Source organism: Esox lucius, chromosome 10 (assembly GCF_011004845.1).
Source record: "Esox lucius isolate fEsoLuc1 chromosome 10, fEsoLuc1.pri, whole genome shotgun sequence".
Taxonomy (NCBI): Eukaryota; Metazoa; Chordata; class Actinopteri; order Esociformes; family Esocidae; genus Esox; species Esox lucius.
Genome location: NC_047578.1, coordinates 11,994,555 through 12,008,380, shown reverse-complemented (window position 1 = coordinate 12,008,380; position 13,826 = coordinate 11,994,555). Strand labels below are relative to the sequence as shown.

Below are 13,826 nucleotides of genomic sequence, written 5' to 3'. Positions count from 1 at the left end.
GTCCCCACAATTATTTAAATAGGACTATCAACGTGACCACGCACGAACGGATGACCCGGGATATTCTACACGTTTACCGCATACATTGTAGGATTTAGCTTATTCGTAGCCTATCGTTTCTTAGTATGTAATTTTTTCAAAGTCGTGTTGGGCGACATGTGTCATTTGGCGATTCATGAAGCTCTTTGTGAGTGGGTAGTAGGACGGGTGGGTTTAGGTAAAGCGTGGTAGGACCATGGGGGAGTCCCCACGGTCCTAATCCGTCCTCGGTTCGGTTGTTCACAGAACATTAGTCAGGTTCCACGGGCTGACAACGCACACAACACACCCGCTGTGGTCCGTTACATGGAGGTGCTTTAAAAAAATAAACGTAGGAGACCTTATTTCTGTTATAGCCAAGAGGGCAATATTATAATAGCCATATTATGATTGTAACGACAATCTCTCATCAAATGTAGTCCGTTGAAAATGTAAGCAGATTATGCATAAGCATTGCTTATTTCCATACAACAATTGCATGGTACAAAGAAAGGTTAATCAGTTGTTTATAACACATTGCTATACTTGGTTGTAATGCTATAGAGGGGAAATGGGTAGAGCATTTTGCGTAATTCAAGACATTGCTGTGGCCTTTTTCATGTTAAAACATTAACCCTTTTAATAGTGTTTTGCCTTTGGTTAGATTGTCTACACGTCACATGTGCTAATAAGGAAGTAGGTATTTACCCAACATAATCTTTAGAATGAATAACGGTTTTGAAATAAATATTGCCACCTATGAAACCCATACACGTTGTTTCAGCGTTTCTAGGGAAATTGTGTTAAAAGGACAACATATGGTGAAATCAAACAAACATCTAAAATGGTTTAACATCAATGTGTTTTTCCCCCCAAAATGTGTCAAGCTAGTAGTACTGGGTTGACGCTCAAATCAATGTGTCAATAATGTATGGCCTATTCTCTGGACTGCTTTCTGTAAAACAGATTATTATTTCAAAATGTATTGTAGATTAACATCTATATTTCCACTTTGCATCAGGAGATATATGTGCTGAAAATGTGACTTTTGTGCTTGCTTCGGAATCTAGGAATCTTACGTTTTTCACTTGCGAGCTATATTAGTATAGGCCTAGCTGTCATTCATAAGTAAGTTAATTCAAGTTTAAATCAGACTAATTGTGTAGAAGAGGTCTCTAATTGTGTGAAACTTTAATAGCAGCAAATTATACAATTTGTATATGATCTAAATGTCAATTTCCAATTATTGTTGCTGTAGCTCTGCGTGTTTCAAATATCCAGCCTCCTACCCATTATCAATGTATGCGCCTTTCTGACAATCTTTTTACGTACTTCCTGCGCTTCAGTATGCAGTATATTTAGTATTGATCCGTGGCTCCTCGGTTATTGTTGTCGTAAACAAAATTGTGCAATGTTGACACAAAGCGCGGTCTCTATTTACTTGGCAGTAGTTATTTGATCGATTAAGTATTCTAACAGTCAGGCCTGCACTTGGGTTAGGTATGTTAGTGTTGTCTGCATGTTTCTTTGCCTAAAATACATAGTTGCTTACAACTGACTGGAGATATGTCAACTGCGGTTTTGCGGACACTGATTAAACCTCATCCTTGAAAAAAAGGTATCAAACTCAGTGTAGTATCTCTGTTGAGCTGGATTTTTAGTCCAGAACTTGGCTTAGTCTGTCCGCAAAACCGGACCCAAAGGTTACTTGAACATGACCCTGATGGACAAATGTTACCGTGAAGCCAAACGGTCTTAATATAATATAATGTGTAAGCACACTCCTCACTGGGAAACGTCAAATATACCATGGAATAATATGCTTTTCGTTCCATTTGCAACTATTAAAAACATATTGACTAGTCTGTTGATTGAAATGCTGATTATTTGGTCAAGTGTTTGCACAAATCTGACTCGTAATGTTTCCCCGAACATAATCAACCCTTAGGAAAATCATAACGGTTATTCAAGCAGGGTTTAAACGAGTAGGCTATGTCTACCCCCAGATTAAATGTCAAAATGCGCATAGCATCTATGAAATTGATATTGAGTCAGATTAATCCTGATAGCAATATGTCACTTTCCTACATTTTAACAACCAACGCAATTATAGTTTTTCCTCTGACTTGCGGCATGTAAGGGAATTCATTTTAGACCGACATGGCGATAAACCACCAATGTCAAGCTTCAGGACAACTAGCAGTATGTCTCTCATTCATTCATTGAATAACTCCTCATGGTCGCGCACGCACACCAGCATATACATTCACATACACCCTGTCTCATAACACACACACACACACACACACACACACACACACATATATACATATATATATATATATATAAATAAATAATAAAAAAAAAAATATATATATATATATATACACACACGCACACACACATGGGAAATCTGTCAATTTCTGCCGCTGGTCACGTGACCCACGCCTCCATGGAATGGATGGAGATGGCTCTCCACGTCAGCCTACGTCTAAAAATTTCTGCCTCGCGGACCTGCTTCAAAGAAGCACGAGCTACGGCGCTCCAGAGCCATGTTAAGGGCGGCTATAGAAGCAAGACACAAATAGAGTGGTGGAGTGAAGGAATGATGGATTTTGACGAGCGGGTCCCCGTCGGTTCGAACATGTATTTGCCCAGTTGCACCTACTACGTCTCGGCGGGGGCAGACTTTTCTGGTCTACCCTCGTTTTTGTCCCAGACCCCGTCTACTCGCCCCATGACTTACTCGTACTCCTCTAACCTGCCGCAAGTCCAGCCCGTGAGAGAGGTGACGTTCAGGGACTATGCAATTGACGCGTCCGGTAAATGGTCACACCGAGGGAACCTGCCCCAGTGCTACCCAACCACGGAGGATATGGTGCATCGGGACTGTCTGTCCTCGCAGCCCACCATGGGGGAAATGTTTGCCAAGAACAACCCAGCCGCCGCTGCCGCATACCATCACCACTCCGGCGCGGCTTCTGCTGCGTCCAATTTATACGGAAATGTTAGCAGAAATGGGGTTCTGCCACAAGCGTTTGACCAGTTTTTCGAGACAGCTTACGGTAACGCCTTGGAAATTCCGTCGTCTAACGACTACTCAGGGGAAAAAGCGACAACCAAGCAGACCATCTCCGTGGCAGAGCACACGCCGCCGTGCGGGGACACAGAGGCTAAGGAGCCGCGCGAGGAGACCAGCAGTCCAGAGTCCTCTTCCGGCAACAATGAGGAAAAATCGAGCAGCAGTACGTATTAAGTCAGCACCCTGGTTATGAAAGAAAGTTTGCAATCTAGCGCGCTGCTGTTAACATTTTTATATGCTGTTTTATAAGCGTATAAGGTTTATAGAGGGCCTGTAGATTTCCCCAACAAAAACTTTCTTATAAACTCCAGGATCACGTGCTTGAAATTGAAATTGGCCGTGAAAAACATAACTACTGATTTTTCTTAACACCTATTTTTTTAACCATGTAGTTATGAAGCTAAAATGTAACATATGCCTAATATTCTATAGTCGTACATTCATATGTATAATCATAAATGTAGCCTCGTTTCACGGTTTCTTAGCGTTAAAAGAGCACTTGCGTGTAATGAGGGTAGTGCCTTTAGTTTAGGAGTTAGCACGTTGGAACTGGAGCGCTGAAGCCATCAAGCTGTTTTACACTGGTAGTATTTTCGTCATGTTCATGCTCTGAGAAATCATGAAGCTGATCAACTATTATCTATTTATGTGTTATTGTTGATATTATTGTATTGTGATTAATTGCCTTTGAGTGAAAACATTACTTTTAACATTGCATAAAGCTATTTAATTGTTTTCTGTGGTTATTTACATTTTAGCGTCATTTATGTAAATGAAAGAAAGCAATTAGAATATTTTTGTTTAGAATGATTTAAAAAGCATATTTACCTAAAACATGATTTTTTTTTACTAAAATGCTACAACATAGTAATTGATAATATTAGCACTTTCTGATTTTCTGTGACCTATATTCTCTTATCTCTTTCAGGTGGACAGAGGACTCGTAAAAAAAGATGTCCTTATACAAAATATCAAATCCGAGAACTAGAGAGGGAGTTCTTTTTCAGTGTTTATATCAACAAAGAGAAAAGGTTGCAGCTCTCTCGCATGCTGAACCTCACCGACCGCCAAGTAAAAATATGGTTTCAGAATCGACGAATGAAGGAAAAGAAATTAAACAGAGACAGATTACAGTATTACACCACGAACCCGCTGCTTTAGAAGTGACCTTTCATAATGCAGTTAACAGACTTATTGACTCTGTGTCATCTTTTCCCTCTGACGTTTGTGGCAGAAGCAACAAAACAACAACAACAACAACAACAATGGCTGCAGCTACAAAACAATGCTCAATGAAACGATGTTCATTTTAAGCTCAAGGACATGAAACAGAATATCGCTTGATTTTAAATGGTTGGAGAATGAGCATGACTTAACTGACAAACTGACAGCATCTTGGCCATCAGAATTTGTTTGAAAGATTAACGGTATTTCTGTGGATATTGTCCTCCTCTAGACTTTGTTCTCTTGTGCATTATAATATTGTTGTCACACAGTCGCCTTCATTTCTTCTCACAGCGACCAGCCTTATCAGTCTAACAATGACTGAAACGGGTGCATTTTGTAATCATAAAGCCTCTTGTACATTATTTTCTTTTTTCTTTTTTTTATCGCACGAGTGGTAACCTGGTATAGGTTTCGTGTTGCCAGGAATCTGTGATGTTGTGCATTTAATAAATGAGGCTAGAACTTTGATGTGACCAAATAATGAGACTGTTTGTAAGGTTATTTATTTAGCCACAGATTTTCTATTATACCTATCACAGCAAAATAATAGGGATTTCTAGTTTTGACACCAAACAGAGACTAGGCAATTACTGCCTTTGTAACTGCTTCAAAGCAAGCCTTGTATTTATGTAGCTGTTCATATTTTATCTCCTTGATTTCCACACTTAATTTGAACGTGATTTTAACGCTCGGACGAACAACAAATTAGGGAAATATTAACCCACAAGCAGACTAAACCGAAAATAAGACCTGTTCAACCTCATTGTAGACTAGTGGAATTGTTGCTATACCATACGCCTGGAGTTATACAGGTAATGTATTCAACAAGGCCGCAGTGTTTTGATACACAGATTCAGCTAATGGGTCTATATCATCCAGGTTTTAGTAAAATAGAATACATATTATTACATTTTTCACTGGTGTTCTTGTTTTGTATTTCTTTAAGTTAAACGTGAAATGCGTTTCGAAATGTAGGCCTAATTTCAGGGACATCATCTTGGATCAAATGCTTGGTATGCCCAAAATATTCTGTATTATCCTATATTTCGAAATTAAAAGTGTTATTTTTTTTGCAAGACTGCAAGTGTGTCTCGTTATTCGACTCAAACCCGTTATCCGCAAGCTTAGTCTTAAGTCTTACACGACTTAAAACGCAGGGAGATGAAAGACAAGATAACAACATTAATATAGTTACAACTTGTTTTATTAATTCATTCAAGTTGTAGACACGTTTACGTTTATTCCAAAAAATGCGGAACCTGTCGCATAAGCAATATTCATGAGATTGATTACAACGAAAATGTCACCAGCGCATGATGAACTATGCATGTGTGAGGTTGTAGGGTATATTATGTGACCTTTGCTCACTGCAATCATAGGTAAAGGGTGAGATGCACACGGAAGCACAACTTATGTTTTAAACTCTGAAGTGACGCGGGCTACCACGTTCTTACCATTTAATAGAGTGCATTCACTGACTTTGAACTTTGAGTATTCTTGCCAAAAATACCCTTAACGCTAGCCGCCTTGTTAATCTCATTTTCATTCACTTACTTGTGACCTGTCTCTTACGGATTGGATTAAATCCACCCCATTTTACACAACATAGACCTACTCCTAAGCATAGTCATATTTGCTGTTATTATCACTTTCTTTATGAGCGCCAGTCGCAGCGCAATGGCGTTCATATATGACAGTCAAATGGGCCATAAACGCGTGTAGAGAGAGGCTGAAGTTTATGGTTGCTTTTCTCCACCATAGTCCGGCCTTGCCTTGCCTGGCGCATCCTTTACGTCGCGCTGGAATTCCGTCCCTAATTACTGGACATCCTCCCGGTTGCCGCAGCAACGCCGCCATAAAACCTGTCTGAGAGTCTGGAGCATTTGTACAATTGGAGTGCAGCGCAATAAACTGTCTGAGAACCAAGGTTATTAACTCTGTTACCAAGGAGGCGAGAGCGACGACAGGGTAGAGGACGGATTGGAAAAGCCTCTGCACACTGGCCGCTCGGACTTCATTTGAGAGTGCATTTCCCCGGTCGCAGTTTGTCTGCCTTGAATTGGAGTGGTTACCACGCATAGGCTCAAACCGAGACGCTTCTTGTCGCCACCAGGCGGCGCTATTGAGATCAATGTCAATGCCGTGGATCTTATTGTCTGCAGGAAACCATCACAAGAAACCTTCAAGAATTTCGAGGCAAACTTGAAGTGCAGGTAAATTCTCCAACAAAGCGTTAACATGATATGTGAGAGAACGTGGTGTTTTTGATCATAGAAGTAGATATTTAAACCTCTATAATATTAGAAATACTGCGGTATTTCACAGTCTTTAACGGTGTAAATCTTTAGGTTGCACATTTCAATATGGAGGTGGTCAGTGCAGTATGATTGGCAGTATAAATATAGTGGGCCTAGCTGAAATGGGAAGTAGCCTAGTATAGTAACACCTCTATAAGATGCTTCCTTATTTTATGCTCGATTTATTTATTTTATATGTATGAAAAAGGCACAATATATCTCGTAAATAACTCCTCACAATTTCCAGTAGCATACAGGCCCATTTTATTTTTAAATTAATACTCCCGATAGGATGTTTTCATAATCATAGATACAGCCGAGTTAACCTTATCTAAAGTTAAACAATTGCATAATCACATATTCAGCCAGTAATGTTATGTATATATGTGTATATATATATATATATATATATATATATATATATATATATATATATAAAGTAATTAATTAATTATTCAATTCAATCTGAAGCTAATGTGAGCACTCCTAAATCACAACAAACACTTATGAAATCACTACTCTCACTCATAGCTTTGATTATTTTTGGAATCAATCGTAACTGCATTTGGTGACCTTCCAGAACGCATTACTTTCTTTGAACCGTGCCAAAAGTATAAATGATGCTATTGAAAAAGTGTTCCTTTACTTCCTGTTATAGAAAGCTGAAAGAGGGGGAGATATTTGGTGTCAGTTTATTGCGCGAGATGGGTTCTCCATGGCCTTTACATGCGCGTGGACTCAACTTTCCTAGTCCTTTGTCTCTCGTGAAAAATAAATGCTTCCGCTGGATGTAATAAAACGCCGCGTTATTGTTCATAACTGCACTCGCGACGAACATGATCCGTTCGAAACGGCCTTCCCGGCCGTCATTATATGAGATTGATCAAAGACACTGGTCAGAGTAAACTGTTTGGGGGGAATTATAGCTGGACAGCTGTGAAAATTAAGATTTAATAGCGTCAATTAATAACTGTAACACGGAGATATAACTGATAGGTCCAGGAGATATAACTGTTAGGTCTACAAGTCAATACAGGAGTGTGTGTGTGGGGGGAGGGGTGGGGGTGCTGTGCTGACCACAACTCTTTCGAAGCTGCATGTGCACAGCATTAATTAACGTCAACATCGAGTGTTGAATTTCCAATGGCTGATATTTATTAAGGTCACAGCATTTTTTTGCTTAAGATGTTTTTGCTGGTTTGTCTCGTACTTCCGTTGGCAAAGTTCACAATTCAGAACAAGCAAATCGTCGGCGTGCGGCCTAGTTTCCTGTTCAGTCAACTCAGAACCCTCCATATAAAAAATAATCTGTTTATACTTCGAACAATACTCGATTCTCTTATATATTTCTGCCTCTGTCATTAAATGTGACTGTGTTTTTTTCTAACAACGGAATTTAAAAGCAATGTTTTAACATTGAACTATTGTAAAAACAACGACATCTATACGCTATGTAGAAACGGCATCCTACAGCCATGCTGTTATAGTGTGTTCATTTAAAAATGTTGCCATGAGAAGGACACCACAGGGTGAAAACAAACAGAGCCGGAGGGCCAAAGCCACCTGGCCCTGGTTTATTGGTCCAAGCGGACCGAGATTAACTTCAACCTGGGTGGAGAGGGAGAGACGGCACATGGCCATGGATGTAACAAAATGGAGGGAGACTTGTTGTTGCCCTATAATACCTTCAAAGGGATAAAAATAGCTAGTACGATAAGTATGATTGAAAGCATAGGTGTTTTATTTTATGTAGAACTTCATTTGTGCACATTAATAATAATTGTAAGCTATTGATTCAGGCAGGACATGACACACATATATTTATATATCTATGTTTGTGTATTGTAATACGTTTATAACCCGCAATTGCACAACGGCAACCGCAATTCACAATCACGGAACTTTACTGAGTCCTGCATTGATGCAAAATGTAAAATGATTTAGAATTAATCTCGCAAAATAATTAAATTCTGATATTTGAGTCCAACATGCAGACTATTTTCAAAACCTCAAATTCAAACATTATTTCGATATCAAATTGATTTGGATGCAACGAATCCTTTTAATACCGTGATTCAATTTACCGTGTCTAATGCTTATAGTTTATTTGATGTTTATTATAATGCATTCATCAGTCTTTTATTTATCTACAATAAAATTAATTTGACCAGTGATCTATTTTATTAAAGCTCTACTACGACGGTTTTTATACAGCTGTAGGAACCAAGGAACCTTTATGATTACTTGTGATAATTATCATTTATACTTTGAGCAGTGTTGGTGCAGGCTATAGGGACGAATAACTTAACTTATTTGGATTGATATGAGCAAACGTAGCCTACTGGTATTGCTTTGCCATAGGATACACCAATAACTGAATGATGTTAAATGATATTTATCACTTGTAAATGTGTATTTTGTGTCACATTGATTACACTGCATCTGAGGGGCTGTTAAACATTGTAAACCACTCGTTTTAGTACAGGAAGTACCATCATCCTTATCTACAATTGTAGGATGTAGTAATTGAAGTCTATACTTTTGCAATGTCATCCACAAAGGTCACCAATCTACAGATGAAACCTGGAATTATTTTTTTAATTAATGATGATAACTAAGATATAAATAAGCCACAAACCGATGAGTTATATAGGTCTGCCTTATTTGTTCAAGTGGTTGCGTCTTTGTTATTGAAACGAAAAGGGTTTTTATTTTGTCTTTTTCTGTAAGAAGTATGCATATACGTATTGTATCAACTATAGAGCCACATCGAGACATGGGGCTGATAACCCTATAGTGATTTTATAGAAGAAAATAATGCTGCAAACCAAATTGATTATCGATAGGAATGCTGCAGAACAGTCCTTTTTCGCCTGCGCGGGTGCGCATATACTTTTTCATTTTCGAATGTATGCATTCTGTACATAGGGCCTCGCCCCTTCGGCGTTATGGTGGTGCATTAAAGCGAGGTGAGAGGAACTCACTGATTGCTGTGCTGTCTCCTTTCTCTGCCTCAGACCCATGATGGATTTGGCCCCGGCTGCTACGTAGCCATGGCTGGAAGGGGAGGCGCCCTGCGTATCTTAGCGTTCCTATTGGTTTAGAGACTGCATGGTGGAGAGGGGGTACCTCTAATCATGTCCAGCATGTTTTGCACAAGAAATGTCAGCCAGAAAGGGCTATCTTCTCCCCTCGCCAAAATATACTACAATAATGTCATGCTCGGACAGCCCCGCAGGAAACACATTTTTAGTGGATTCTCTGATCAGTGGTCGGACCGATGGTGGAGGGGGACACTACTACCCGGGCAGCGGCGTGTGTTTGCCCCATAATGCTTCCCCAGAGATGCCTTATGGACTACAGAACTGTGGATACTTCCAAGGTAGGCCTATAGTCAAGCGGGGCGAAGCAAGTCCCCAAAACATGATGACTGCTGCATCAAACGCTTATATGTCCGGCATGGAGATGTGGATGGACGCTCAGAGGTCGTGCCGAATGGACCAGCAGCAAACGGTGGGTCCTCAGGTCGCGCCCTGCTCATTCCCGCAGAGCATAAAGGAGGAGAGCGCGTACTGTCTATACGAGCCGCAAAAGTGCCCCAAACCCTCGACCGTGGACGAATTAACATACTCCAGGCTAACCACAACAGGCTCCGGTTCAGGCTCGTGCACAATCACCGACCGTGGTGGTGGTGGGGGTGCTGTACCCGTGCCTGGCTACTTCCGCTTGTCTCAGACACACGCTCACTCTCAAAAAGTTTACCACGGTGCACAATCGAACCCCTCTCATTCTCACTTTGGCCTGCACACTCCTGCACCGAATCGCTTCCACACCCAGACACCCCTGCTGTCCTCCGTATTAGCCTGCTCAGCCACGGCGGCGCACGAGAAGAGAGACACAGAGGAGGCTCTGTCCTCTGATAACGCACCACTGCAGACGCGCGTCCCACTAGGGGACGAGGAGGTGCGAGCGTCCTCCGACGCGGAACCTTCGTCTCCGGAGGAAACCCGGGACGATCTCGACAAGGAGAAGCCGGAAAAAACGTCTAAAGGTAAGCTCATTAAAAGGTGTGGTTCCCTAACTCTGCCACGGTTGGTTTTATTGAATGTTGAATGGACCTAACGAAACCGGTATAGCGATGCATAAAAATATTAGGCCTATAACACCTGCATTCTGAGGTAGGCTAACTTAGGCGTTTATCTTTATTCAAGGATTTTTTAACGCCTATGGTCTGTCTGTTGTCTTCTCACAACCCAAAATGGCTAAATGTGTTGTCATTAGCAATAGCTGAGACGCCATGCTTTGGTTGAATGGATTTCCGAGTATATGCGTAGAAATCAAGCCGCTGTGAATGATTTACAGAAATGTATAGAAATAAATTCAGTATAAATTCTACAGGGATAAAAAACGATTGTATTGTTTAAACAAGGGGTAATGCAATTATTGTATATGGTTAGGTTAATGTCATTTTAAATTGTAATTTATAACCCGATATTTTCCTTGCATTCGTATATAGGCCTTCGAATAATTTTTTCTCTATCCTTAAACAAGTAAGCTTGTTTTACTTCTGGGTGGTAAAATATGATTATTTGTTTAGTAGGTTAAGTTTGATGAAACATTTGATACATTATATATTTATTAATTTGGGTAATATTCAGTTAACCCCCAACACACACGCACACACACCCACACACACAGAAACACACACATATTTTTGCATACATAGCTGTCAGTCTAAAAGCATGTATCTACCATTTCCTTTAGGAGACACAAAAAGCGAAAGCTCGGCCAACTGGCTAACAGCAAAAAGCGGCAGGAAGAAACGTTGTCCATACACCAAGCACCAGACACTGGAGCTCGAGAAGGAGTTCCTCTTCAACATGTACCTGACTCGCGAGCGTCGCCTAGAGATCAGTAGGAGCGTGCACCTGACGGACAGGCAGGTCAAAATATGGTTCCAGAATCGCAGAATGAAGCTGAAGAAAATGACCCGGGAAAACAGGATTCGGGAGCTCACGTCAAACTTCGGATTTTCGTGATAGTAATGAATATTTTTATTAATAAGCTTTGTATTTCACGAGCTAAAATAGTAATGCAATTTGAAAAGGTCACATCTTTAATGGACCTACTAACAAACTTAATATTTGCATCGTCATATATAAGCTACTGTTAAAAGTGAATGTAATGAGTTGTTTCTTTTTCGTTACTTCGCTGTCATTTTTGGAATAGGTCTCGAGAAATTGCTGGAATTTTAGAATCGATCTCTGCTTTGGGTAGTAGGATTTTAATCTAGCAATACGTTTAAAAATTCAAGATGCAAATAATAATAATAATTGAGTATACAAATGTATTGCATATATTTCTAGATGCATATAATAATTTGGGGAGTTTGTTTTAATTATAGACTGCATGATAAAACATGATTTAGATCCACATGTGGCTGCATTATCAATGTGGATCACATCACTGAAACATAAAGCCTTTTAATCAATACTAAGGGAATAAGTCGCGGTACAAAAAAATATTATTCCGTTATAATGTAGCTATGTAGATATTATGATGAGCCACATCTGTATTGTAAGTGTACATAGAGCCAAATCTTCTATTCAGATTGAGGATAATATTGTTGTGTAGACTCTAACAAAGGTAAATGTAGTCTACATTGTAAAGTTGTTTTTATTGTGTAAATCATGATGTACATATGAATTTGTGATTGTGTAATAAATTATCATTTCACATATAGGCCTACCTGAGTAGTATGCTTTTTTAAGTCCGTATTTATAACCCGATATTTATTTATCTTTCTTTGTCTTTAAAATACTGAAGTCATTTTGGACACGTTGTTGACCTTCGTTGAGTTTCTAGGTGCTCCTTGTGTTGTGCATTGGCTTTTGTCTATCCCTTCTGAAACGCTCGGAAACGTTTTAGATATTACACCAGGCATAAAACGTATAGGCCGTGCAGGCATATAACGCTGCAAGCCTATACCGGCTTTTGTAGAGTTTTATGACTTGCTCGTATATGACGATTCTCTCTCTCTCTCTCTCCAAAGACTGGCTTCAGTCGACAGAGAGTCGTTAAGCCGGAGAGAAGGCTGGAGACACTAGTAGAATTTACACTGCATTTAGACATTTGTGGACTAAGGTATCTCCTTTTTTAATTGGAATAACTTCGATGAAGGGGTGAGTCAATTTGTTGTATTGTGTTTTCGGGACGCAAAAAAAGGTTCACATTGGAAGTATTTGATACTGAACATGAACAAATATTGTACTTTCATGCAGGTCGGATATAAACGGCATTGGTGTTTGAAATCGATATGAAACCATAAGAAGACGTCACTATACGCATTGGTTTGCTGTGTGTCTTGAGGCCTGGACCGAACTGTGGAGCGGTTTAGGTAGTTTCATGTTGTTGGGATCCATTTTATACCTCTACAACACGAAACTGTCTGAACTGCCTCAGTTTCATACATCGAAACGTCATTCAACGTTTTGTTAAACAGTTTTGGTAGGGGTAGTCCAGAAATATGAATAAAACATGCATCATTGTTTATTACCTTTGCCTGTTGAAAACAGCCGTGTTGTGTATTTCTCCTAACGTATCGTCAGTAATATTTATACACATTCTGTTATTTTTCGTCGTTAAATTAAGAATGCTTCATATATTTATATTGTTAAACGCTCAATTATAAGTGAATTGGATCTGAAATTAGCTTAAAGCTAAGCATGTTTTCTGTCAGTCGTGACAAGACGACGCCAGACAAGGCCTCGGTTACGACCACTGCATTGGAGTGGAAGGGGAAGTTGAGTGTGCAACAGCGACCTCAGCGGCGCGCCGGTGGGTAATAGAACCGGATGCTTCCGCTGCGAAATACAGCCCGAATACAAAAGAAGGGAAAAGCTTTATGGCGATATTTAGATCCTCAAGACAAGCTGTTATCTGCGGGTAAAATAAGTGAATAGCCCCTGCGGTAAACTGGGTCCGTGTTAAAATCACCCTGATTTAGTTTACTGCCTTAAAGTGCTATTGCATTCCCTTCTCCTTTTTTTCTTTTGAAGGTGCTTGTCTGTGCTTGTGTTTTAGTGTGCATAGCCCTTCCTTATCGACTTGCCCATTTATTTATTTTCTGCTATTGTCGTGAACACATTTTCCTTCAGCGTAGGCTATATTCTATATAGTGTATGTTATACATAAACTATTCC

General features: G+C 39.8%; 2 protein-coding genes across 2 annotated transcripts; both read left to right on the top strand.

Annotated features, from left to right (window-relative positions):
- Window positions 1-2,509: 2,509 nt before the first annotated feature.
- On the top strand, window positions 2,510-5,361 carry hoxa11a (homeobox A11a). Its single transcript, XM_010893028.3, has 2 exons — window positions 2,510-3,263; window positions 4,029-5,361. The coding sequence occupies exons 1-2, from the start codon at window positions 2,624-2,626 to the stop codon at window positions 4,259-4,261; spliced, it is 873 nt and encodes a 290-aa protein (XP_010891330.1). The 5' UTR covers window positions 2,510-2,623; the 3' UTR covers window positions 4,262-5,361.
- Window positions 5,362-6,215: 854 nt separating this feature from the next.
- LOC105023653 (homeobox protein Hox-A10) lies at window positions 6,216-12,318 on the top strand. Its single transcript, XM_010893029.2, has 3 exons — window positions 6,216-6,540; window positions 9,642-10,675; window positions 11,389-12,318. Exons 2-3 carry the CDS (start codon window positions 9,787-9,789, stop codon window positions 11,661-11,663), a joined length of 1,164 nt encoding a protein of 387 aa, XP_010891331.1. The 5' UTR covers window positions 6,216-6,540; window positions 9,642-9,786; the 3' UTR covers window positions 11,664-12,318.
- The last annotated feature ends 1,508 nt before the right edge of the window (window positions 12,319-13,826 follow it).